The sequence below is a fragment of the Pezoporus wallicus genome, unplaced genomic scaffold, assembly GCF_028554395.1.
Source record: "Pezoporus wallicus isolate ANWC-B61680 ecotype Strahan unplaced genomic scaffold, APGP_CSIRO_Pwel_v1 scaffold_3294, whole genome shotgun sequence".
Classification (NCBI taxonomy): domain Eukaryota; kingdom Metazoa; phylum Chordata; class Aves; order Psittaciformes; family Psittacidae; genus Pezoporus; species Pezoporus wallicus.
Window position 1 is genome coordinate 1,618,249 of NW_026635478.1, and position 25,434 is coordinate 1,643,682.

Genomic DNA, 25,434 nt, shown 5'->3' on the forward strand with positions numbered 1-25,434 from the left:
TAAAACCTAGAATTAAAAAAGCAAGCTGGCACATTGTTAGCATGCTTGAATCGAGACAGAATGAAAAATAAACAACAAAGCCAACTAACTGCTTTTATATGTTGAAATGTTAGAGACCATGAAAAGCTTCTGTACTTATGACAAAAGACTAGCCCAAAGTATACTTCATACAGTCCACAGTTCATAAGGCTTCAGATGTGTGTTAGGCATTTCACCCTCTCTTTTTATGGTTTATGCATCTGATTTGGTGATGCTTCCTCACCCAGCAGCCAATTATGATGAACATAATTTGTAAGGCAGCTTTAATTATACACAGGTTTCTGGTCACTGAATAATTTGATGGTGCTCAAGGAAACCAAAACCAAACCCAGAACTGCTGGATATTCTACATTCAGTGCAATAGCTCTGGGCTACTGCATCAGACAGTATGTGTTGATCCCTGCTAATCCCATTTTGCTGCTGATGGATGAGTGCTGCATACTGAAATTGTACTGAGTGATGAAGGAGGTTATGTATGAAATGAGATTGCACACAAGCAGTTAGCTGATTCAGTGGTATCAATGCACTGCAAAGAAATGAAAAATTATGCATCTATTTTTATGTCCATGAACTACTAATGGGACAATCTGTTCTGCACTAGGAGTACTGTTCTTTAAAAGCAAATCTTCAAACAACCTACTCAAAGCTAGAGCTAATGACAAAGTGGGGCTCCGGACTGCAGCAGCAGTTAATTGAAATCAGAGCAACCGGTCTGAGAGAGGAAACATTACGCAGGGGGCTGAACAAGACAGGTTATTACAAAAGCATGACCTCAAGGAAAGGTCCCTGCTACTATGTGCATGTGATCTACATCTGGAATCACAGAGCTGAACTGGAACTTTATAATACAGATTTTACAGGACATGTATGTGAAAAATCAAAGAGATGAACATGGATTCTAGGTAAGCACAGATGTGGTTTTCTACCAATGTAGCTTTCACAACCTCTGCAGTTGAGTTACACAGCAATTTTCCAGGAAGGAGAAAATCTGGGTGTATCAAATTATATCCTACAGTGAACAGCCATCAGAATGGAAGGAGACAAAGCAGGTGATTTGCTAGGAAGAAAAAAATAAAAAGCAAAATAGAACAACAGTGGAAGAAAATTCTGCCATAAAGGCCTTCAGTGTTCAGGGTCTACCTCTGTCTTGTGGAGCGAGAAGAACAGTTGCTATGCCCTTCAATCATCATTTCTCAAGTTCATGATGTAATAACTGCTGAAAACAAACCACATGTGAAGAACCACCTTCTGAAGACTGTTTGTGTCCCTGACTTTGATTCTCTGTAGATCAAGATACTGGCTTGCCTTTGATTTAACTAGTGCTTTTTAAGTTCCTTCAAGATCAGATCCAAAGCCTGCAAACTGGGCACACTTCTCTGCTCCACAGGGTAAAGGAGCTGTTTATTACTCTTAAAAGCAAAACTAGGGAGATTGTTACTCCTGCCTTCTGAGATCAGCACCACTGCAGTAAAGATGCACTTTCAAGATCTTAAAACTGTTCAAGAGACTACATCCTCTCATGTGTCTTGGATGGATATTTACAATTAGTAACCAGTATTCTGATTTTACAAGGCAAACCTTTCTTATTTAAGCACTTCAAGTGCTTACACAATTAAGTAATTTTTTTAAATAATGTCCACTGAAGGATGTTCCCCCCCCCCCCCCCCAGTCTATCCTCTCTACCAAACCTGTCTTTCACCAAAAGAGAGAACTCATTTCCTGTTTTTTCCAGCAATTGTTTTTGCCCAAACCCCAATTCCTACAGTTTGCCTGCAAACTACTCCTTACAAAATATTTTGATCTGCAGGGAAGTTAGAGCTTCCTTTAGAAAAGCAGGATTAGCTGGTGTAGCACGCATTTTCCAACCCTACTTTTTAAGAAAAGTAGAGCTGGAAAGGAAAACCAAAGGAAAGCAAAAATCCACAAAGTAGTATCCTGTTCATCTCTGCAAGATCAATGATAGAACAGGTACTAACATATGCATTCTAGAAGTATCAGAAAAAGGAAGCAAATGTCATTAAACCTTTTTTAAATGACATAAAATTATGAGTTAAGATTACACACAGCAAAAGTATAGTTTATATTTATTATTCTTCCTCTTTCAAGAGGATCAACATCACCTCAGTATCCAAAGACACTTTACTAAGGCACCAACAATATTTCGCAGCTGTAAGCGTAGCATGTATTATATCACACAATATTAGCATATAAGCTTCCTTTTGGCCAATGTACTAATGTAGACAGCAAAATAAAAGGAGCACCAAAAGCTAAATAAGGAATTTTCGATTAGAAATGTTTTATCAAATTGTATTATTATCCCTTTTAGTATCTACTGAGAAGTTAAGTTTGTCAAACTTTGGCAACAAACATGCAGAAGACATCCAAGTATTGCGGTTTGAGGTACTTCTTGGATAAATATTACAAACTGCAAACAGATTCATACATGGTTGGAGGTGATGTAACTCATGCTTCTGTAAACAAGTTATTGTGTCCTCTGTCCCTTGAGCTGGCATCCAGCACATGGTCCAGTTTCAAGTAAGATCTTTTCATTCTTCCTGGATCCAGTTTTCAACTGAGTCAATTCAGCAACCAAGTTCACTACATTCACTGATACGGGTGACAATTTTTCATGCTTATTTTGCAGTGTGAAAGTAATATTCTTATTTGCATAATAAAATCAATCTGTCAGAATTATATCCAGGTCTGAAGAAAACACGCATCAGTCAGAAGGGTAATACGACTGAAACCATGTGGGACAACTGCTTAATGTCTCAGAAAGTACTTAGTAGATACCACTGCAAAAATACTTCTAATAGTGTTTCATATGCTGTTGCATCAGCATATAAGAAGTTGTAATAAATGTAATTTTCCAAACTACTGGCCATGGCCCATGATGATGACAGGTAAATATCAATAAATATACTAGGGGTTGAGTAAAAAAGGAAAACATGAGTATCTTTGTTTTGCCAAAAGTACATTAAGCTTTTAAAAGCGTGCTATGGAACAGATCTTGGATGGGGTTTTAAAAGCCTGCAGGGCAAATTCCATTGCCTCTACTTCTGCTTAAATTTCTCAGCCCTGTCAGTTTTCAGTGGGAAAATTCAGAATTATTTACTGGTGTGAAGGGGGGAGGGAAAAAAAAATAATAATCAGATCCTTTGATACTTGAGAAAATCTTAGATGTCAGCAGAGCAATAAATAACACTAATCAGCACTGAAGATGAAATATGACTTAAATGCTGCAGCCCAAGAAACAGAGCAAAGCAACAAAAATCTCTTCCAGTCATTATAATTGCAGATTGCATTCAAAAGCAGTATCATCATTAATGTGGACTTTAAAGCAGCCAGTACATTTATGGGATCAGCCAAAGACTTGCATAAGAATACACAGGCAAGCTGGTTATCTTGAATGTTTCTAGTCACCTCCATATTGCTGAAGTACTATTGAGAGACATGAAGAGGTGACAAAGTTCTCAGACTCGTACACTGCATCACCAATGATAAGGTAAACAGCTTTATTTGTAATATTTAAGCAACCACTATCGATAATATTACCAAATAATGATTTTGAGGAAAAAAACCTAAATTTGAAGCCATATGAAGTTGACGTGAGACCCACTAAATTCATACAATGTTTTGTTCACTGAAAGGGCATCTATGATCCTTGCTGCACACCACGTTAAATATCAGTGTAGGCAGCTTTTGATAAACAGCTCTATAATAGTTCAATACCAAAGCAAACTAACACGTAACAACGTATCAACCTGTTAAAAGATCTAGGATATCAAATGTAAGACAAATCAAAAGAAAAGCTGAGCCAGCAAATCCATGCAATTGTGAAAACTGAAATAAAACCCAACAACGCCCACTTGAGAAGGGCCTCACAAAATTCTTACATTTTCTGGGAAGTGAAAGATATGCTTACCGTTATCTTTACTGCTGTTTTCTTCAATTGTCATTTGTTCTGCTAGCTCAGACAGAGATTCATCAATAGTCTGGCTTCCACGCAAGGTTAAGGAAAGTCTCCTCTTGAACTTTTTCATTCTATCAGTATTAAGTCTGGCTTAAGGAAGCCTGAAAAAAAGGGGGAGAAAAAATGAGTTCAGAAAACAGCATTTAATTACCTCACATAAAAATGAAGGAAGGCTTACAGAAAATTTAATTAATATGCAAGTCATCCATAAAACAATACCCTTAAAACAAGACTGCTCTATTGGCTGAAGAAGAATGTCTTGAGAGGTAGGTGCCATAACCCCAACAAAACAAACAAACAAAACCCCCCAAACAGCTAATTTGATTACTAATTTTACAATCCAATAATAAAACACACGGTCATCTGAAAACTTGACAGTATTCTGTTGCCTTCTCTGCAGCCTCTTTCACCAAACCCACTGAGGAGGAAGAGGTTGGAACTTTCTCTCTTTTTCAGCCCATTTCTTCATGGGCCAGAAGGTACTGAATTTCTCTGTATTTTGCCCTTTTCACAAAAGGAGGAAGGGGACAATACTAAAAGCCTTAAAAACAAAAGCAATTCTCAAGCCTGATCCCACCTAGGGAAATGGATAGCCAGGGCCTGATAACAACAGCTAGAATGGATGTTTCTCCACAGTCAGGCACTAAGACTAAACTGGGTACAAAGCAGGAGGCACTTTCTCCATGGAAAGCAGTAAGCAAAAAAACAGTAACAACTAGGGTCCACACCATAAACATGCTGCCACAAGTCTAAGCTGGCAAGTGAATTTTGCAGTATGCCATACATTTGCCCTTGCACGACAAGAAACACAATTCAGTCTTTCATTACTCCATATGGGCAATTCACCCTAGATGTTATTTCACAATAACTTGTTCATCTACTCATAGCCTCCAAGAATCACATAGGCAGCGTCAAACACAAGCACAGCATACTTTTAAGCCTGAGCTGTTCATATGTTTTTTTCTTGCATCAGCCTCTTTGCACTCCAAAACACACAATTCACATGCAAAATTAAAAAATGTCTTCAAAGTTCTCCTTTAAACAGAAAAATGCAAAAGGTAGTATGCTGAAGATCTATATTTAGTAACAAATTGGAATACAATTACTTTTATGTTGACATTGTCCCTTTACATATATGCATTTCATCTATGTAGCTTACTTATGCTATGTAATAAAAAGGAGAACAAATCAGTGGAACAAGTTGGAAGTGGTTGTTGGTGGTAGGAGAATGCATATATACACTCAATCATTACAAGATTATATTACATAGGACAGTGAGTAACACATAAGGATGGATAAAAGACCTTTGGAATTTGAGCCCCAAAGTCTGAGATGAACAGTACAACCCCTGGCAAAGCAGCAGCTGCATCCAAGGGGAAAGCGGTGGATCACAAAACAGGGTAACATCTTAGACAACCACAGCTACTCTAAGCCAAAGTAGTCAGGCACCAGGTAAAGATACATAGGAAAGAAAAAATTATAAATGCTGGAGACAATGTTAAGGCAGCAGTTTCTAAACTGCCCTTTTAATGCACTGCTGTGTGTGCAAGAAAGCCACACCTTAGTATGAGTAATTTTTCTCTCTCTCACTCAAAAGCAGGACATTCTTATTGTTAAGGAACTGCATTCAGAGAACGTCCCAAGGGGAACATTTCCTGTTCAGGTCCTGCTTTAAAGACCTTACTTAAAATTGGTGTATTTCTGCATTTATTTTAATTTTTCCAAACCAATGGCCTCTGTTTCTCTTAAACCCTAAGATTTTGTAAAAGAGAGAGAGGGGGAAAAAAATAAATGAGGACACATCCTTTATATGTGGTTTTACTTAATTGTCCTATAGTGGGCTTGGAAACCTGCATCCTCCTACATGTATTATTCTCAAAAAGGATACATGCAATTTTTAGCCATGCAATGCCCTAAAGCTATATGACAGCATAACAATTTCTTTCCATTTTCCACTTGGCAGTAACTGAAAAAACAGATGCCTTTATACGAAAACAGGCCTTTCCTGGCTTTTGATCTTGATTTAAGCCTACATAATTTTTTACTCAAAAAGGTCTACTGATGAAAAATATTACATACAAATTAACAAACACATGGATCAGAGAACCCAAGAGACATTCTATATCTCAAGCTAATATAAAAGCAAGTATTTTGCTAACTATGGTTACAAAATTTCTCTTGTTAAAGGAAGGCTTCATAGAGTGCTGAAGCACCATTTTAACTAAGATTCTGAATGAAGTTCAGGGATTGATTTTGAAACAATTTAACAGTAAAAAGGAGTTGTGAGTGGAAATCCGTGTGTTTGTGAATGCTTCTTTCTATTGAAATCTAATCAGGTTTTTTACGCAAAAAGAGGCTCACTGATATGAAAACAAATTTTCCTCCTTTAAAAGCATCAGTATTCTTGCTAATTCAGATATGTAAATGATGACTATATTTAACGGAAAAAGGAAGGAAATTGAAAAAAAAAAAGTAGGAATGACCAGTATTTAGCACTTGGAAATGTCCTAATCTCTAATCTTTTTCCCTTCTTTATTCTCACTTCCAGCCAAAGTTGCAGAACCTACTAAATGTTGGTAGTTTCAGACAAGATCTCTAGGAACAAGCTTTGCAAGTATGATCCATGCAATCCAAAGCTAGCATAGGTACTCTAAAATGACAGCAATTTCACAGAAAATTCAATTCAGTTTAACAAAATTGAAGGGAAATAGTCTGCTATTCCTTTTCACCAATTCATAACACATGTACTTCTTTTCTCCATTTAATAGTAATTTTAATGTAAATCCAAAATTGAGTTACCTGATTAGTAATATGTATCTAGTGGCTATGATTAAATGCAGTAAGACTCCAGATGTTCCCGGAAGTTTTTACAATTGTGAGAAGAATATGTTGTTATTTCTGAGTTTCAGAACAGAGCCTGGGGCTTGACTATTCTATTCTGTAAATTTATTTATTCTGAATAAGTCATACCCAAATCAAATACTTTAGATGCCAAAGCAGATAGATGCGTGTACTTGAACACAACTAATGCAAATTCTAGTCTTCTGAAGACAGAATGAGGACAAGCAATCTGATACAATACTACCTGATACAACCCAGAAACAGCGACATACTTGTTCACTGGAACAGGCTGCCTGAGGAACTTGTGAATGCTCCATCCCTGGCAGTGTTCAAGGCCGGGTTGGACAGAGCTTTGGGTGGCATGGTCTAGTGTGAGGGGTCACTGCCCATGGGAGGGGATCTGGAACTAGATTATCTTGAGGTCATTTCCAACCCAAATCATTCTAGGATTCTGTGATTCAGTCCTTACACTGACATGAAATGTAAGAAGAGACAATGTTTTAAGGTAACTGCTGCGTCTTATAAATGACCTCCAGTCTAACCCTGAAAAGTTGGTGTCTTTGTCTTTAAAAGCAAAGCCAGTTAATCCTTGAAAACTCCGCTAAAATTTACCTTTCATATACTTTTTTTTTCCTCCTTAAAACCTGCATAAAAAGTATTTTCCAACATTCAGTCATTAACACAGTTTGCTTCAATAGTTTTAAACTGCTGCTTTGCTCTCAATGTCATTTAAAAGTGATCTTTATAACAGACTTCTGAAAACAAACTTCACAGTTCTAAATCATCCAGGTGAGATCACACTTAAACAAGTGGGTTCTGGCTCCCTTTCTCTATAGCAGGCCAATCCTCCCCACAATGCCTGTAGCAGATCACTTTGCAGCTAGCAAACACACTGCCTATGCAGAAGACAAACATTAAAGCATTTTCATTCCAAAGGAATAACTCAACTAGATTCTGCACTCATCTATTCACCAAAAATCAGAGGTGGTATAATGCCAATGGCTAACATTCTCAATAAATCCCCCAAGCTCCCAGACCCTTGGTACCTTGAAAGTGAAAACAGGGATACATAAGATCTTTATACACAATTAACATATGCAGCGCGCTTAATCCTTTTAAATTTAAACAAGCTCAGCCAAAAGTTTCAAAAGCAGTAAAGTTATTTAATAGGTTAAATTTCGGCCAGTTTATTTCAGGAGGGTCACAAATACCTAAAGCTCACTCAGATTTTGCTGATTCAAAGCCCTTTGAAGTCAAAGGGAACCTGTCCTTCAACTTCAGTAAGCTCTGGATCAGACTAAGTGCTGACTGTTCTTTTTCCAGAAGTTATATTGCATTAAAATGCACCTACATAGAGATTAAGCATTATAAAATTACTTTCCCACTTAGACACACACTGAAGTAGCTGACTGTTCTTACAACCTGCTTTACAACACAGTAGGTGCTTTCCAAACATCTACAGACAGTTCTTGTTCTGAAAAACTCTTTAGCTGTCACCTCAGATAAAGTGGGAGGAAAGGACAGGAACAGGAACCCTATGTAACAGCAAGACATGGACAACAGCGTGAACACAGCATGGTCCTTAAGGATGGGTTAACAAACTAAAGCCACAGGCATAAGACATCAAAGAAAGCAGGCAACAGCATTCCATGTGAACTAGGACAGGAAGAGCTGTAAACACGTGTGGGATGCTCAATCTGATTTCATAAAATCACTACAGGTGAATGTTTTGACAAGATCTGAAGATTTTGTCACGGGATTTATGTTTTTTTTAGGATCTAAGATGGAAAATAAAGTGAGGTATTATCAACTGGAGAATAAAAACTCTACCCAACAAAAAAACAGAGTAACAAGAATCATGAAATCCTTTCTTATATGGCACTCAGCATTACAGTTGTTAATGATTCTCAGAAACCATGATGTCACTCACTGTACCATTAAAATCTAAAGGGATAATAATTCAAAATTCCAAATTTCCGCATTTTAATTATATCAGTTACAGGTCTATTAAATATTTTCATGCATATCATAAACTGTAGATCATTTGTTTGTCTGATTAATAATTTTAGATGCATCTAACTTAAGAGTAAGTATTTCTGAAGGTGAAAATCCAAGCTTGTGTTAGAAAGAAGAGGTCTGAAAAGCTTGGAGGACTGCAAACAATATTAATTAAAAACAGAAACAGGAAACACTTGTAAAGGATATTGTCCCCTTAATCTAAAAAGAAAACCAGAGAGTTTGGAGTTTTTTCTGAGAACAGAAAACTGTTCTCAATCTACCTGAATTAAGGAGAAAGAAAAAAAAAAGCAGCTACTGATCACATAAGCATGTTGCACATCAAATATAGAGCAATCTATTAATTACACTAATGAGAAATATATGGCTAACTTAGCTAAGATCACCAACCACCAGCTGGAGCACTTGTAAAATTCACTTCTAACACAGATGCACTTCCTTACAATCACAATTCTACTCTACAAGAATGGATTATAAATATGGCATCTTACTCACTACATCTGTACTTTGTCTCAACTCACATTTGTTCACATTGGTGAAGAAGTTTTCTATTGCATTTTTCCACGCTCTGTCCTTAAAAACATTATTGCTCTGGCCAACTAGACTCTTCTCAGGAACAGAACTATTTAAGGAGTTATTACCTTTTATACTGCATTAGTTCAAAAAACTGACATCGTACTGATATAAGTGACATCTGACAAACAATGCCTTTGTTATAGATGAAAGAATTGAGAAATGAAATATTACAGCCTAATTTGACCTCCCAGTGAAAAAAGCAAAAGAACCCTCACAGCCTTTTCCTTATGAATAAACTTATATTCAATATAGAATTGAACTTTTGGGATTAAGCCCTTTTATATGTGTTTATAGAATTGCACCCAATTCACAACGGTTAACTTCTTATTCAAGGCCAGCTTTCCTAGTTAATACAGGCACAGAGATTCCTCCCAAAGTGACTAAGAGCATCTATATTCAGCTTCTGGTCTAGATCATCAATTGGAAGAACCTCTGCGAACAAAGGAATAGATGGAAATTGACATGTCCTAATTTAATTTAGATTGTGAATAGGTTTCCTTATCTTTACCCTCCCCCAATCCCTTTGCCTTTAAAGAGTAACAAAGGACAAAATAAGTTTGGGTTTTTGTAAAATAATTTTTAACTTAAAATAAATATTTTGATCATTACTACAGGCATATTTAACTCTACTAATGGTACAGAATTCATAAAGAAAGAAAAACATCTGCCAAAAAGGTCAAATCTTGCAGCCCTTTTTTCATATCTTATGCTTATCTTCTTTCTCTTGTACTCATAAAGCTTTATTTTGATAATCAGGGCAAGTCTGCATTCTTTAAAATGTACACATGTATCCTCTCCCATATACATATAAGCAATATCAAACAGCAAAATCAAGAGACATTCTTTTGATAGATCTCTCCAGATAAGATAGATTGTACTGATGAATAGCTCCACATTAATTATCAAAGGTTCTGTTCTTTCAACAGCCAAGTGAAAAAAACACAGTATGAGTCTTGTTACATTGGCTGACATTTAAGCTAACAAAATGAATGAGCTGAATGGCAAAGCTTCTTGCATTTGCTGTCAGACCCATAAACTGAAAAGACTTTTTTTTTCCTCTTGAAGGGGAATGCAAAAACCAGAAGGTTACATGGATGTAGCATATATACTACCAATGAGCCATGGAACTTTCCATCTCAAAAAATATGCTGAGCACTGGAAACCAAAGGCAATCTCTGTAATTTTATGAGCTTTGATTAATGAGCAGAAAGCCTTAATAAAGCTTTCAGGGGAAAAAAAAAAAGCTGTGCACACAAAGCTTGCTGCTCCCTAAAACTGAGATTATTTTAGTGACAGATATACAACACTGCAGTCACCCCATCCTCCTTTTGCAAATGAGCCATTTTTTGGAAGAAAACTGAGTGGAAAACCTCTACTAGGCTCAAGCTGACATGTCAGTTAAAATGTTGATTCTAAGACTGAAAAGCATCTGCAATCTTTTGAGAGCCTGAGAAACTATAGACTTCCAAACCCTAAAGGCTTGCTTCCTCTCTGCCCCACAATTCACCCACCAAATCAAAGACTGTCATAGTGAAGAGCCTTCTCTCAGTCTCCAGGAGGTCTCAGCCCAGCACTCCCTGTCCTGTAAGCATCTGAACTCCCATGAATCTTCAACATTTGCTTCTTGCTGTGCTCACATAAAAAGTATAGTTCCAATCCAAGACCTATGGCAACAAAAAGCTTTCAATTTATTTCAGTATTCTTGAATTGAGCACCAAGAGACACAATGAATACACCACAGCAATATAAACTCGGATGAAAACTGAAGACCATCCTGATTTGGATAAACAGAGGACAGTGGTACAAATTTCTAGGCAAAATTAAAAGAAGTTTTGGCCTTCTTCCCTTAAAACAGAAACTAATTACACTGGAGAAACTGTTGAGGAAACCTTATCATGGCCTGCCTGGGAATTAACAACCAAGAGCTATAACTGCTCATCCACGCAAAAAGGCTTTTTAATTATTAAAACTGCAGACAAAACAAAGACCATAATATGTTTTCTTTTTTTCTGTGGTTAATTGGTATAACTGCTGTAAATTTACAGCACACAATTTTTCTTCCAAATGTCAAAGTTTTGTGTTCATTGCTTGTTGAACCTCAATACACATTCTGCATAGTGGGAACACAAATAAAAACCTGCCAAACAACTCATAGAAAGGCTTTACATTAAAAGCTGCATGGCAAAAATAAAACCAAACCCTTCCATAATTATTACATGCATACACATCTGCACATATGAATAATATCAAAGAGTGAGGAATGGTTTAAAACCAGACTTTGGATGCATTTCTCTTACACTGCTGTGCACATGCAGAATAAAATAAATGTTGCAAGGGAAACAAAGCTGTTTCACAGTAATTGAGGAGTTTGTTGGATGTTTTTTGGAAGAAACCACAATGTAACAACACAGGAGGAATTTTCAATACACAAGTAAAAGGCTCTATAAGCAGCATGATATAGATAAATATTCTAAAGTAGTGACAACATATACGAATAATTTTTCTCAAAATAACGGGCCACATTTAAGATCTGATGCACTGAAGGCATTACGCTGTGCCACAAAGACATTGAGAAAAGACTGGTATGATACAAGAGACTCTTTGGAGACTTATTTAATGCACAAGATTTATCAGTCTCTTCCACACTACATATTTTTCTGGAGATTTCTGACAATAATAGGCTGTGGCACAATTACTATGTCTGAAATAATAGAGGAATGGAACATCTTGGCTACAGCTAAGAAAGCAACTAATGATGGAAACAACAGCCAAACAAGTTTCTCATACTCAGGTCGAGCACACATACCTCCAGGGAGATATTTTACAGATCATTTCGAAGGGGCAGCAAGTAAACTTGTTCTTGCAGTAAATAATTTTTGAACTGTGGTTCAAAAATTTGCTTGAATTAATAAACATCTTTTACCTAAACTTTTAAATTCCTCTGATAAGATATTTTTTCAAAACTCACTAATTATTGTCTTTTCTTCCCTTCTCCAATGCTGTAATTGGTACAATTTCTGAGATCTTCCTCACTGGCAAAAAAAATCTTTGAACAACAAGGCACTCACAAATTTTTCTACTGTATTATTTTTTACATAGCAGTCAAGATGTCCCAGCATGGGACCAATTTGTTCTATTACCACATTCAGACAAATGTTGCTTCATCTGTCTGAAGTGTCCATGCTGCCATTTAATGGTCAACTGGATATGCACACATGGATCATGTCAGTATTCATTGCCAAGGATACTAAACACGTAAGAAAGCCAGTATTCCTAATGCAAATTATTATCTAGCTGACAACCTGGGAGAGAAAGAAGAGCTTTGACATATGTTTGCCAAGTGGCTTCACAAATAGTTATGCTGGCAACAAAAAAATGCCCTACAAGGCAAAGAAACCATGAGCCTGCTTAAGCCAATTTAATACCTCCACGGAAGTAGAGCACTGATCACTAGTGCTGATCAAACACAAGGTAAGACTGCTCACTGGGAGCAGCGTGATATAAGTGATGTGTACCAGAAAAGTAGCCTGAAAAACTGCAGTTTTGCCTTGAGCTTATTTAGCCTAGCTAAAAAAAAAAAAAAAAAAAAAAAAAAAGAGATCTGGAATAAATGCAATCTGTGAACAAAATAAAGGGCAACAGCAAATGCTGTTAAGGAAAGATGACATAGAAACACAAGAACAAATGGGTATGAAATAAAGTAAAGGCATTCAGCACAAGTGCCTTCATTCTCTGAAATAGGTTCAGGCTATTATGAGTCCCACTACACAACGACATGCAGATGCTTCTTTCTTTGTCTCTATACTTCTCCTGCAGCAACATCCCACTCCAAAATTAAGCTGTCCTGCCAAACCTCACAAAAGGTATTTTTCACGCTATTTTCAAGGAGTAGGAAGGAAAAATAAAACCAACCAAACCGACCAACCAACCAAAAAAAAGAAGAAAAGAAAAAAAAAGGTACATCTTCATTTAAACATAAAAAAATGAGGCAACTGCCAGGCATGAAGCTGTCACAACTGTCACTGTTACCTCAGAAAAATAAGAACCCTACATAGAGACTAACAGATCTTGAGAATATTTTTTTTATTTGAGATTTTTTTTGCCTGTTCAGGTAATTGTTCTCTGTGTGTCTTTTTAAACACAACCTTACACATTGCTCTTCCTCAAGGTAACTGAGGACTGTGCAGACAAAGGTCCCCAAGTTCTGAAACTAAGCAGAAGAACTAAATTACAAACACGTAATTTGGGTGACTTCAGTTAATAAGTTTGAGAGGCCACTCCCCTACTAGGCTGAGCAAGCAGTCTAACACATCAAATGACACCACTGAAGCTTTACATTACCTTATCTTAGTATAACCAATTCTCTACCTGAAAGTATCCAAGCAAGTTTTCTGGACCTTGAACAGAGATCAGCAGAAGGTTAAGAAACAACAACAAAGGTTAAACGGAAATGAGGCAGTGACAAGATGTCAGCCAAACTCCATGAAGAGTAGACAAATCACAACCATTAAAGGTGGAAAAATACTTATCTGTAAGTAAATGACAGATCATTAAGACAGCATTAGTATATAGGAAACCTGGGAAAGTAACAACTATTAATGTCAGTCAATAACATTAAACCAAACATGAATAATTAGCAAACAAAACCTAAAGGACAAGTAGTGAGTCGCCAGATTATTTTTTACCAGAATTAAAACAGGTAAAATAACTGTGACTAATACTAGGAAAGCAACACTGATACCATCAACAGAAGCAGGCACACACAAAGAGCAAAGCAGACTTGCTCTAGTAAGCTACAGCTGAAAGGCAAAGTAAGAATAGCTGGGTATTACAGGAAATCCCTGTAAAGAAACAGCAGAAGTATCACACATATATACAGAGAAGCACTGTTCCCAAATACGTTTTCTTGCTCGGCAAACCTATTTGCCCTCTTGTTTCTCTGGAAGAAGAAGGAAGTGAAATTTTATGTTTGTCTGCAAAATAATTTATTCTGAATTACAAATACTATCATTCTTCTGATGTTATAGCTTAACATTTACACAGTCCCATCCTGCCTAAGTAGGACAATAAATTTACAAAAAAAAAAAATTATCTGCATTCTAAGCAATTTTTTCTTTTTTACTACACAATTATGCTACTTTTCAATATACCCAGTATACTGAAGAGTAACCAGCAGAATCCTCCCACTGCAGTTTATTTCCTTTTGATAACTAGGATCCATAAGCCTGAAATTAAACACTCCAAGAAGATTCTAGCTATCACTTGTAGTACTTATAATTCAGATCTATAGTTTTGCTTGCTTTAAAATCTATCTACATTTCTCTTTAACAAAAGGGAACCCAAGAGAATGTCTTCAAAAGGACTAGTTATTTATGCCTCATTAGTAATTTGTAAAAGCATAGAATAATCAAGTACTATGATACTGAAAGTTCAAGTTGTGCATCTTGAATGCATTTTTAGCCCAACACTTGGTAGCCAGATTTGTGAATTAAATAAAAAGAGCTGTTAATTTGATTTTATTATTAAAACCAAACTATATTTGCTTCGAAAGTAGGTTTTTATAAATAACTTTAAAAAAATCCTTTGTGCTACACACGAAACCCAAGTAAGCCAATTTCAGCACCTCCAACAATTTACTACACATACTACAATCAGGTCTTTCTTATGACTATCCCAACAACTATACTTTCCATACCTATGAATGTATTCTTATTGGGGAAACTCCGACAAAATGCAGATGAAGAGCTCAGGATATCAACTTAATTATGAAAACCTAAAGGAAGAGAATAGCATCCACCATCCACAGAACTACATGTCATAATATATTATGCTAATTAATTGTTTCAGAAATCAAGAGATCTTTGGCTCTTTACAATTTATCTCTGCTGTTGGAAGAAGTATCCAAACTGCAGTTTTTGACCCCTCCCCCCACCAAAAAAACCACCAAACCCCCTCAAAAATAATAAAATATACTCAACCCCAGATACAAACTGTTATAGGATTATGAAATATTTCCCTTCTGAATTCATCAACCTTATTGAAAGACATGCTGTAGGAGAAACCTGATGATGGCAGCAAAATGTGGTAGGCATAAAGTGCCTTCTGTCTGACTAAAACTGCAGTAGAAGCACATGCTCAAATTAATGAAAGCAAAAGTGGTTTCCAAGAATCAGGACTAAATTTGCTAAATTGAAGAGGGTTGTTACAGAAAATCCATTTCAGTTTTCAGAGAAGTAGCATGTAAAAAATATATTATCTTAGTATATTGTTCCTACATAATAAAAACAGAGTAAAATCTCATACAGGAATTTTTGAAAGTGGCAAGCAACCAAGTAAACATACAAGAACTGCATATGTTATAAAGATCAAAACACAATCCTAATTTCACTGTGATGATTACTAGCTAACAGCTTGACCTGTACTTTGCTGTCCACAATATAAAAACTATTTCAGTTGTCTGCTTATCTGATCAGTCTTCAACTATAGCAAAGCACTTGAGCTACTGAAGAGAAATTACATTCTATCACCATGCAGACCTATGGAAAAAAAAACAAAAAGTATCAGCTATTTTCATTGCAAGTACCCTACCAGTATTTAAACGACTACTAAAAAAAACTGTTAGCAAATTATATATCAGTAGCAGTACATACAAGCTTGCTCTAGTTAGGGAACTTACTCTGGAATCTACAATTTAAAATATTAAAACAAAACCATTTTTGAGGCTAAAATTATAGTGATGTTTCCATGAAAAAACAACTGGAGCCACTGGAAGAGGAAGTTTGAACAGAGAACTGCAATGGACAACATATGACAGAGATACAAACTATGAAATGACCAAAGAAGAGAAACTGAAGTAGAGAGGACACTCAAGGTATTGAAAAGAAAAGAAGTGAAAGCAAGGACCGGATTAAGCTGCATGCACCAAGTTCTCCCACCAGTAAAAAGGGAAAATGATGACAGAGACCTGATATACATCTCAAGACAGTAAACCAGGTATTAGGCTGCCTAATTACTAGATCAAAAACTCACACATTCATGTGATGCACAGCACCACAGCAATCTGGCTTCTCTGCACAAATTACACTTGGGAAGTGTAATTCTATTCCAAACCTATGCTGAACAGAGCATCAGCTGTCCTACCAATGCTGAAAAGCAGCATTGTTAAATGTTCTGATCAAGTGAACAGAAGTGTTATTATTTGCCTACACTTGATCTGGATAAAGTTCATACTGATGGATGATCCTGCACTGAGTAATGAACAAATCCGCTACTGGCAGAGGTGAAGCTGTGATCTAAGGTAAAGGAGCCTGCATAAAACTAGCTTGTACACACAGCACTCCAAAGTAAAACAGCAACCAAAACACCCTACAGTCTCCTGAACAATCTTACTCCAGATGTCAACAAAACAAATCTTCAAAAAGTCCAATTACACGTTAATATTCTTACTTTGTATTGTGTTTAAAGAAATCTCTTCCACCATTACTTGATACAATATTTTTATTTATTTCTATCATTGAGCTAATTACTTTCACGCTGAAGACGTTAAAACTCCCATCAACTTCCATGAGAACCAGCAGGCCAATGTAAGACAGCTCAGAGACCAACAGTCTTGCTTTAAATTTCATTACTGAATGTTAATTTTCCAAAATTTACATCAGCTCAAGAAGGTTTATATTAAAATATGAAATTTTCTATTTTCCAAACCTTCACTTTCCCAATTCTCAAGTGCCTTCAAGAAATAAAAGTTTAAGAACCCAATCTGTTATTTCACAGGACCATTTTGAAACTAAGGCTTTGATTTGCATAGGAGCAAGAACTGAAGCATTCAGTCTTCTAACTGAGTACCATTCTCCTCTTTACTCAATGCATGATTATTACTTTTTACTTGACTTTGCAAAAATTAGTCAGGTACCTACAAAGTGTCTAGTCTCAAGGGCTTGTTCCTTTAGAAAAAACTCCTAAGGACACGTAAGATTAAAGGACAAAGTTGAGCTAATTTGTACTTATGAAGTCTTCTTACAAAAATAATGCAAGAAAGGCTGAAGATTGAGCATCACATTTGCTCTATCACAAAATATGCTAACGACCTGCCACATCCAGTTAGCAAACCCTTAAGTGCCTATGGCAGGTTTTAATCTTTAAAAGGGAGACGCAAGATCTCCAAAGCTTCAAAAATCTCTGGTTTCCTTTACTGTACAAAGGAAGCCTTAAGTTAATGTAGCTTTACTATCCAAAAATCATTTGAACATTTAGTCAAAGGAATGATGACTAGTGATACCACAGAAATCGGTCTACTTCCTCAGAGACGCAAATACCCTTTGCAAGCTCTATTTTGGTACTCTCTTCACGTATCCCACCCTCAAAGAAAATGGAAAGACCAAATGTGTGGTAAAAGCAGAAGTCAGGCCATGAAAAAATTTAAGTAAAGAATGAAGTCCAAGAACAGATTTAGCAAAAGCCCTCAAAACTCAAAAGGGAATTTTGTTCTATGCAGAAATAAGGTAATATTCTGTAACAGAATTAATTGTCACTCATCCCTGCAGGTAAACCAACAATTTCTTTCCTTTTCAGAGAAAGACAAATGCTGTGATTTATGTGAGGATGCTAGCAGAAAACCAACTGACAACTCTTAAAGGCAATAAAAAACAGAGCAGTACGCAAACTTCTTACTTACATGGTCTAGCTAACATTTTCTATGTGTGCCGCACCAAAAAACTTACTATTTTTATTAGATATACCTTAAAACAAAGGCAAAACACTTGATTTATTAATTCAGTTTTAATATCACGTATTCCACTGCTCTTAAAACAGCTTGCTCTGAAAATGTTTGAATTGTTCTAGTCCCCGATTTTAAAGCTATTTACTTGCCTGTAAAATCAGAGTAGTCCTTTCAACTACTAAGTAAATCACTAGCCAGCCATTACTCTGCCATCTGTGTTCAGCCCCTTAGCCTAGATGGCCATTTAAATTTCAAGCAGCTGAAACTACTCAAGTAAAGATACTGAAGAGTGCTATTATTTCTAATTACCTTGTACCCTGCATTGCAGTTTCTTAACTTTGCAATAGCTTAAAAAAAAAAAAGTTGAGAGAAATATGTGACTCAGCCAATTTGACAGGAAGGCTTGATATTTTACATAATTCACACTTCCCACAATACATATTCATATCTGGTTTTAAAGCAATTACAACTAAAGTTTCTAATACAATAAACTACTAACCCACAACATTTTTTTAATCAATCCTCAAAATCAGACAAACACACTAACATCTGTACAATAACGTCTCCTTCATACTAAATATTAATGACAGAAGTGATTTCTTGGGAGCAAAAGATTCTTATTTACTATGAAATGCAATATGCTACAGTTAAAGGCTATATGGTGATCAATGTTGACTTTTCTGTTCATTTTCCTAATGCTTAACTTCTATTTTAACCCATGAACAACAGGAAACAAAACAACTCTGACTGGGAGTAAACGTATTATTACTGAAGGTTCAGTTATTTAAAACAGTTACTGTATTAGACTATACATAAGAGCAGGCATGGCTAAACAATAAATAATAGAATAGAAAAAAAATATATAGCAATACAGACACATTAACCAGCTACTTGATGCTTTCACCACTGAAGATGGAGACTCACCATTTTGGCCTAAATGGATATATTTAACAAGAAAAATATTAACACTGAAAAAATTATAACTTCCTTTACTGTATTTGCACAGCTACTGCTGAAAAGTATATCATCAAGAACAGTTCTTCTGGAAAGAAAATAACATAAACAACATGCCAACATACTAAACTTCAAAGAAGGATCTGCTCTGGACAAATGTATATAGCAATCTTCAGTTCTCTGTACGGATCATTTAAGTCATGCAGTAGAGAAACTGTAATTCAACGCTAGGGTGAAAAGTTTTCAAGGAATTGAAACGTGGAACGCATTCAGAATAGTTAAGCATCAAAAAAAAAAAAAAAATAATCAAACAACAAACAGTCTAGTGGTCAATAAGTCAATACTACAGAAACATACCCATTTTTCCTGACAATTTTGAGGACAGATTTCCTTGCTACAGATTTAAGTAAAAGCCTGACATGAAAGCATAACATCTAAACGTGGTTTTAGAATCCATTTCTCCATGTTCTTCCCCATTAGATAATCTATGATTGTTTTATGTGATAGTATAATCAACTACTAATTCAGAAGCTCCCATTTTGTTGTTCTAACAATGGAAGTAAATACATTTTACAGTTGCTTCTGGTCTGATCCAGATTCCATTATGACGGACACCACTCAGAAAAGCATTTTCAGAGTACTGAGTATGCCTCAGAGGTAGTGAGATTTGTATGTGTGTTTATCTTTCTCTCTCCAAGAACAAAAAAAAATCCCAGTAAATAATCCTCAAACCTTTCAAACACTGAAAAAGAAAGAACACTGACAATAGACTTAGTGTCTCAACCCTCAGTGATCTCTACAGAATCAAAAGTCTCATGCTCAAGATAAGACCATTTTGGTTTTTAACTGCATGTGTTTACAAAACCATATGAAAGTGCCTTTACAAAACCCACACCACTGAGCCAGCACAGAGTAAAAATATTCTCCTTATATAAATGCACTTAATATGCATTTCTGCTCTTTAGTTTACTCTTCCTTGTGTGTCCCAGCTTATTCTTGAATGCAATAGATACATGAGACATTAAGTTCTCCTGCTCTGCTGAAGGTAACATTTCTGCTATAGATACACACAGCCAAATAAGTCAACCTACCATGAAGATTTGAAATCTAAAGAATAAAATAGTAATTTGCGACCGAGGATTCTACTGAAAGCATCATAAATTACCGTACTAAAAGGCTCAAATCTTGACAAATACTTTCAGTGCTCTTTTTCTCTTCTAGCATTGATTTTAAAAATTGCCACTTTCAAGCTAAGCTAGTTTGTTTAAACATTGGCTGTAATTTTTATTAGAAATTAAAATATTCAACATTGCATGCTTACAATGAGAAATTGCCAAAAAAAGAGAAAGAATTTCACAGATCTATTTTTAACATTGAGAAATGCCAAGTGAATTACGTAGGAAATCTTATCCTTTTCATGATACATAAGAAATTAAAGTATCATTTTGCTGAAGCTCCTAAACTTGACTCATGATAAATTATTGTGAAGAAAAACTGAAGAAACAAACAGGGATCACAGTAAAGATATACACTATCAAGTCCTTTGAAAAATAAAATCACATTTGCTTAGCTTTCCTGGCTAAACTCTGTAAATCTGAAACACTGAATCGATTTCTTTACCAACCATCAAAATATTCACCTCAAGTACTGATCCTCAAGAATCAATACTTGTTTGTCATATACACTGGAAATTCAACACAAATGTGTTAAGATTACAACTTGACCTTAACAATCTTAGCAGTTGCTTGAATCTAAACAAATTAACTCCATAATCTTCAGCTTAAAAATGTATTCTTTTTCTTTTCCATATGAAGTTATATCTCAATCTTGCCATTGGACTTGACAATATGAAAGTCAATTAATGCTAACAGTTATCATGCTTGTGGACGCCTGTTGCCTGGAGATCAGGCAAAATAATTAAGCTGTTAAATAAGAAAAAAAGGCAAAAGAGACTTCCTGAAGCCCAATTACTTGACTTTTGAGATGGAGATGCAGGTCTAAAGGCAACAAGTTGCAAGCAATTTTCTAGTTTAGTAGAATAAAGGATCAGTAATGCCACGCAACCTGTTTTATAACAGAACTCTTACTGATGATTCAAACAGAGATCGTGACCACTTAAGTACAAATACTTTACTGAACACAAGGAAGTTATAAGCTGTCTACCCCCACAAGAAAAAAAGCCTACTAGCATAACAGCAGCAAAGGGAAAGGCACATTACAAGGGTTGTCAAATATTATTTCCCATGAAATATTTTGTTATTGCATATTTCAGCACTGACTCTAGAATACTTCTACTTTAGCTTTGAAAACTTGGAACATAACAACAGAACACATGGTTTCCAAACAAGCTCTTGCTTCATGCAGCCTCAGCAAACATCTCAACTTCAGCATGGCATGGACTATTTTTATTCTGCTGCATATTTAGACTGTATTTTCAATTTGTATAGCAAATTCCTGGTGTGAAGGGGGGAAAAAAACATTCACTGATCACTTGCAATCTCAGACCAAGAAATATTAATTGCTGAAAAAGAACATTTACTCCAGTTGCAAGTTCAATGGATTCAAGTTAAATGGATTGTGGAAAAGGGAAGGTTTTTAACCTGCAGGGAATGAGAAACTTCAAGGCAGCAGGTGACTGAAAGACTTCATAGAAAGTTTCTAACACTTTTTGCAACTACTTCCAACAAACTGTTGCTGTTGGTAGCAGTATGCAAACCAATTACTTTATAGCCAGCTCAGGTATCACTGCTGCTGTGACTGTAGTGCAGACAGAAGCAGAAATGATGGAAAAGACATGCAACCCAACACATTAGAGCTGTGACAAACTATTTCCTCTTATGTTTTTGTTTGAATTGTTGCTACCTATAGTGTCCTTGCAATACACCCAGGTACAAATAGAATTCTATGCCTCCACAGTTTAGGTTTTTACTAAGTTTTAGAAGTGCCTTGGCTGCTTGCTGGGAAGCAGCCAGCGTATCAAGTGCAACTGCTTCTGTATTGCAGGTACCTTTCCACTTAGAAATGCCTTAATCAAGTGTGCAACATAGATACATGCTAGCCAGTCCAAGTACAGGCAAATGACCTATGTGGAAATATTCTCTGTTCAGCAACTCTGGTGTTGCCTGGCGCCCTAAAGACAGCAAGAAAAAAAATATTATTTTTTCCCCCCTTACTTAAAATGTAAAGCAAGGATTGCTGTCTTATAGAATTAGACGCTAACCTGGCTTATTTCCTCTAAAATTTATTTTAATTTTAGCCTCTATCACTATCTAATTTTTGATTCCCTCTCCCTCCTCTCAGTGTAGGAGGAAATCCTAACCCCCACTGACAAAAGAGATGGTGGGAGGTAGCAATTACTAATGAACTAGCAAGACAAGCTCTTCATTATAAAGCAAGAATTTAAGAGACTGTGAACAAGGACAGAAGTACCCACATTTTCCCTTGGTGACAATAAGGATGAAAATACATTTTGAACTCCCCAAGAGTTCAAACTACATTCCCAGAACAATGCTTCTGCTGTCACATATCTCACATGCTGAAAATCTGGATAAGAAAGCATAAATGCTTGTACGTGTATTCAGAGCATGTTTTCCAGACCCATACCAATTAGTTCCTTCCCTTCTGTTTCCTATCACTTGAATAAAAACATTGGGAAAGATCCAAATAATGACATTTTGGTAGCAAAAAAGCAAAGGCATTCAAACGTTTCTGGTGCAACTCCAAAATAAACCAAACATGGAGGTACCTCTTTTCCAAACGCCTGTCTCCCTGTAACACGCTTCATGAAGTCTAACCAGCTCCTTAACAAAGTTCATACATCTCTTACATGCAACATGAATTCTGTAGGTACAGACCAACTACATTCCCAAGAATCAGTCTGCACCTGAAATAAGCCTAAAGAACTTCACAGTGTTATAGGGAAAAAAAAACAACAAACCACAACACCCAAAACCAAACAACAAACCACAAAACAAATGAAACACCTGAACATACAAATACAACTATATGCATCTTACATGCATACACACATACAAGATCTTAAGAGTCATGTAGAGAACAGGAATCATGCAGATACATTTATCTTGCACCTGACAAAGTGATGCCTGAAAAGCACCTGCTTCCTTCAACAGGGAACAAACTACCATATTTGTACATTTAACTTCTGAGCTGACGCAACTAAATATACAGCTACCTGACAACCTGTGAGAAAAAGCTCCAAAGTTTGAATTCGGAAGAGTTTAAAGTAGCATGAAATTTACTACTTGTCCCATATTAGACATCAGAGGGGAAAAAAATTCAAAGTTCATATGCTGAATGTCACACACTCAGAGCAGGGGTGCCCTAGGGATGAGACTGACATCTATATGAGAGCTGTCCTTTTTTCCCACGTCTGCATTTCATGCTTAGTGACCAGTCTAACAAGGCTCCATAATAAAAACTATCATCCTATTAAAGCATCTCCTATTTACAGGTTTATTAAATTAACATTGATTTGGTTTTCAAATGTATATTATCATTTAATCGGTATGTTAAAAATTCAAATCTGATTTACAAAACAAAGAAAAGTTGGGACCAACACTTTTAAGCCTATTCTTGCTACACATACTCTTGCTATGTTGCACAAACTTATTACAACAGTTACATAAATGAGGCATCCTGCTTCCTTCCAGACTAGGCTAGCTCTTGCTTACGATTCAAACAGGACAGCATAAGAGACAAAGAGGAAAGCCAAGCAGAAGAGACTTTTAGTTGATCAGAAATTCCAATATAAAGAAAATTAACCTTTTAAAGGCTCACGTGTAACCTAGCAATGATGTAAAATATCAAAATATAGTAGGTTAAACTAACTCTTTTATTTGATAGAAGCAACACAGCTTTTGAGAGAAAAACCAAACTGTAATCTAAACTAAGCTACATACATGTGGCATCCCAATCCCAATGCAACTGGTATAAGCAGAGGCCAAGTACACTTCTTAAGCCAAATCTATTGATTTTTGAGCACTGAAATATTCTCCACATCTTGTATCATCTCTTTAAAATACGTATTATAGTTTCTTCACAGTAATACAGAGCAAAGGGAACACTGAAAAATAAGGGGAGGCAAAGAACTGAAAGACAAATACTGCCTCTTATACTAGAAAGAAGCCCTGCTAAACCTTCCGTTCTCAGGTGTAGCAAAACCACATCTGGTTGTAGTAAGTACCATGCTGAGCCCCTTGTACTCAAACCATTCAGTCTTCACGATAAAATAAAAGCAAGAGTAAGGATCAAAGTCTTTCTACTACAGTCAAAACAGTATTATTCTATCTACTGTTCAACAAACTTCTGGAGCACCACTTCTACTGTAGTTGATATTTTGCAAACCACCACCAAAAAAAATCTTACTGAATTTACTGAAGCTCAAAAAGCAGCTTGTTTTGTTATGACTTACAGGATTGACGTAATTTGTTTCACAATTTATTATGATACTTGAGAAATTGTTCAAAGTGTTTTAACTATGTATTATCCTAAATGACATTTAATAAAACATGATGAGGATATGAGTGTAAGTGTAGAATAAATGTTTCTTCTTAATTAAGCTTGTAATGACCACATTTCATGCGATCACTTAATTTATAACCAGTGTCCAAGTATCCTCTGTGAGAACTACCTAATTTAGTCACCAAGTCAATTGAAAGCCCTAACCATCTCCCTTCATTATGTTAACACTACATGTACTTTGCAGAGCATCCTGGAGGCGCCAAAGTAAAAATGTGCAACTTCTTGGAATGTTCATGTTTGATGAACAGCAGTTCAGCACATTAATGTTTAGGTCAACAAGCATCTACAGCAGATAGCTTCACAGCAAATAACTGATGTAAGAGAAGAGATGACTAATCACAAACTCCTCTAAGTGGCATTAAATTAAGCTACCACCCAGAGAGAGAGAGACAAGCACTCCTTATCTACCACCCTGTTTGCCGCCCTACTGTCAGAATCCTCCTGTGGTGAAGTCTGCAGGGCAGGAAAGCTGCCCTGGAGCACCAGGTAATGGAAAAAGCCATCTTTTTGCCCCATCCTCATGACCACCATATTGCATAGAAAACACAGGTTGGGGGCATACCCAAAGCAACTGGAGTTACTGTTATGCATGCCCATTTCCAGTTTATTTTTTCTGCCTAAAAAGTCTGCCTATATTTTCAACCTCATGTACAGTGCAACACGGGGGAAAAAAGAGTTTACTCAAATAGGTTCAGCTTCAGAACTGTCTAGTACTAAACACACACAAACCTCTCCAGACTTTTTATATAAAAACCAGAGCTGGCTTACAATCAGT

The 25,434-nt window shown here is 36.2% G+C and overlaps 1 protein-coding gene across 2 annotated transcripts in view; it reads right to left on the bottom strand.

Moving 5' to 3' along the window:
• The window catches only part of CDK17 (cyclin dependent kinase 17), a 91,975-nt gene that overhangs the window by 51,907 nt on the left and 14,634 nt on the right, over positions 1-25,434 (bottom strand). For both annotated transcript variants that reach the window (XM_057425105.1, XM_057425114.1), the window contains exon 2: positions 3,965-4,113. In XM_057425105.1, the coding sequence (XP_057281088.1) occupies positions 3,965-4,082 (118 nt within the window). In that variant the 5' untranslated portion in view covers positions 4,083-4,113. The remainder of the gene's footprint in view (positions 1-3,964; positions 4,114-25,434) is intronic.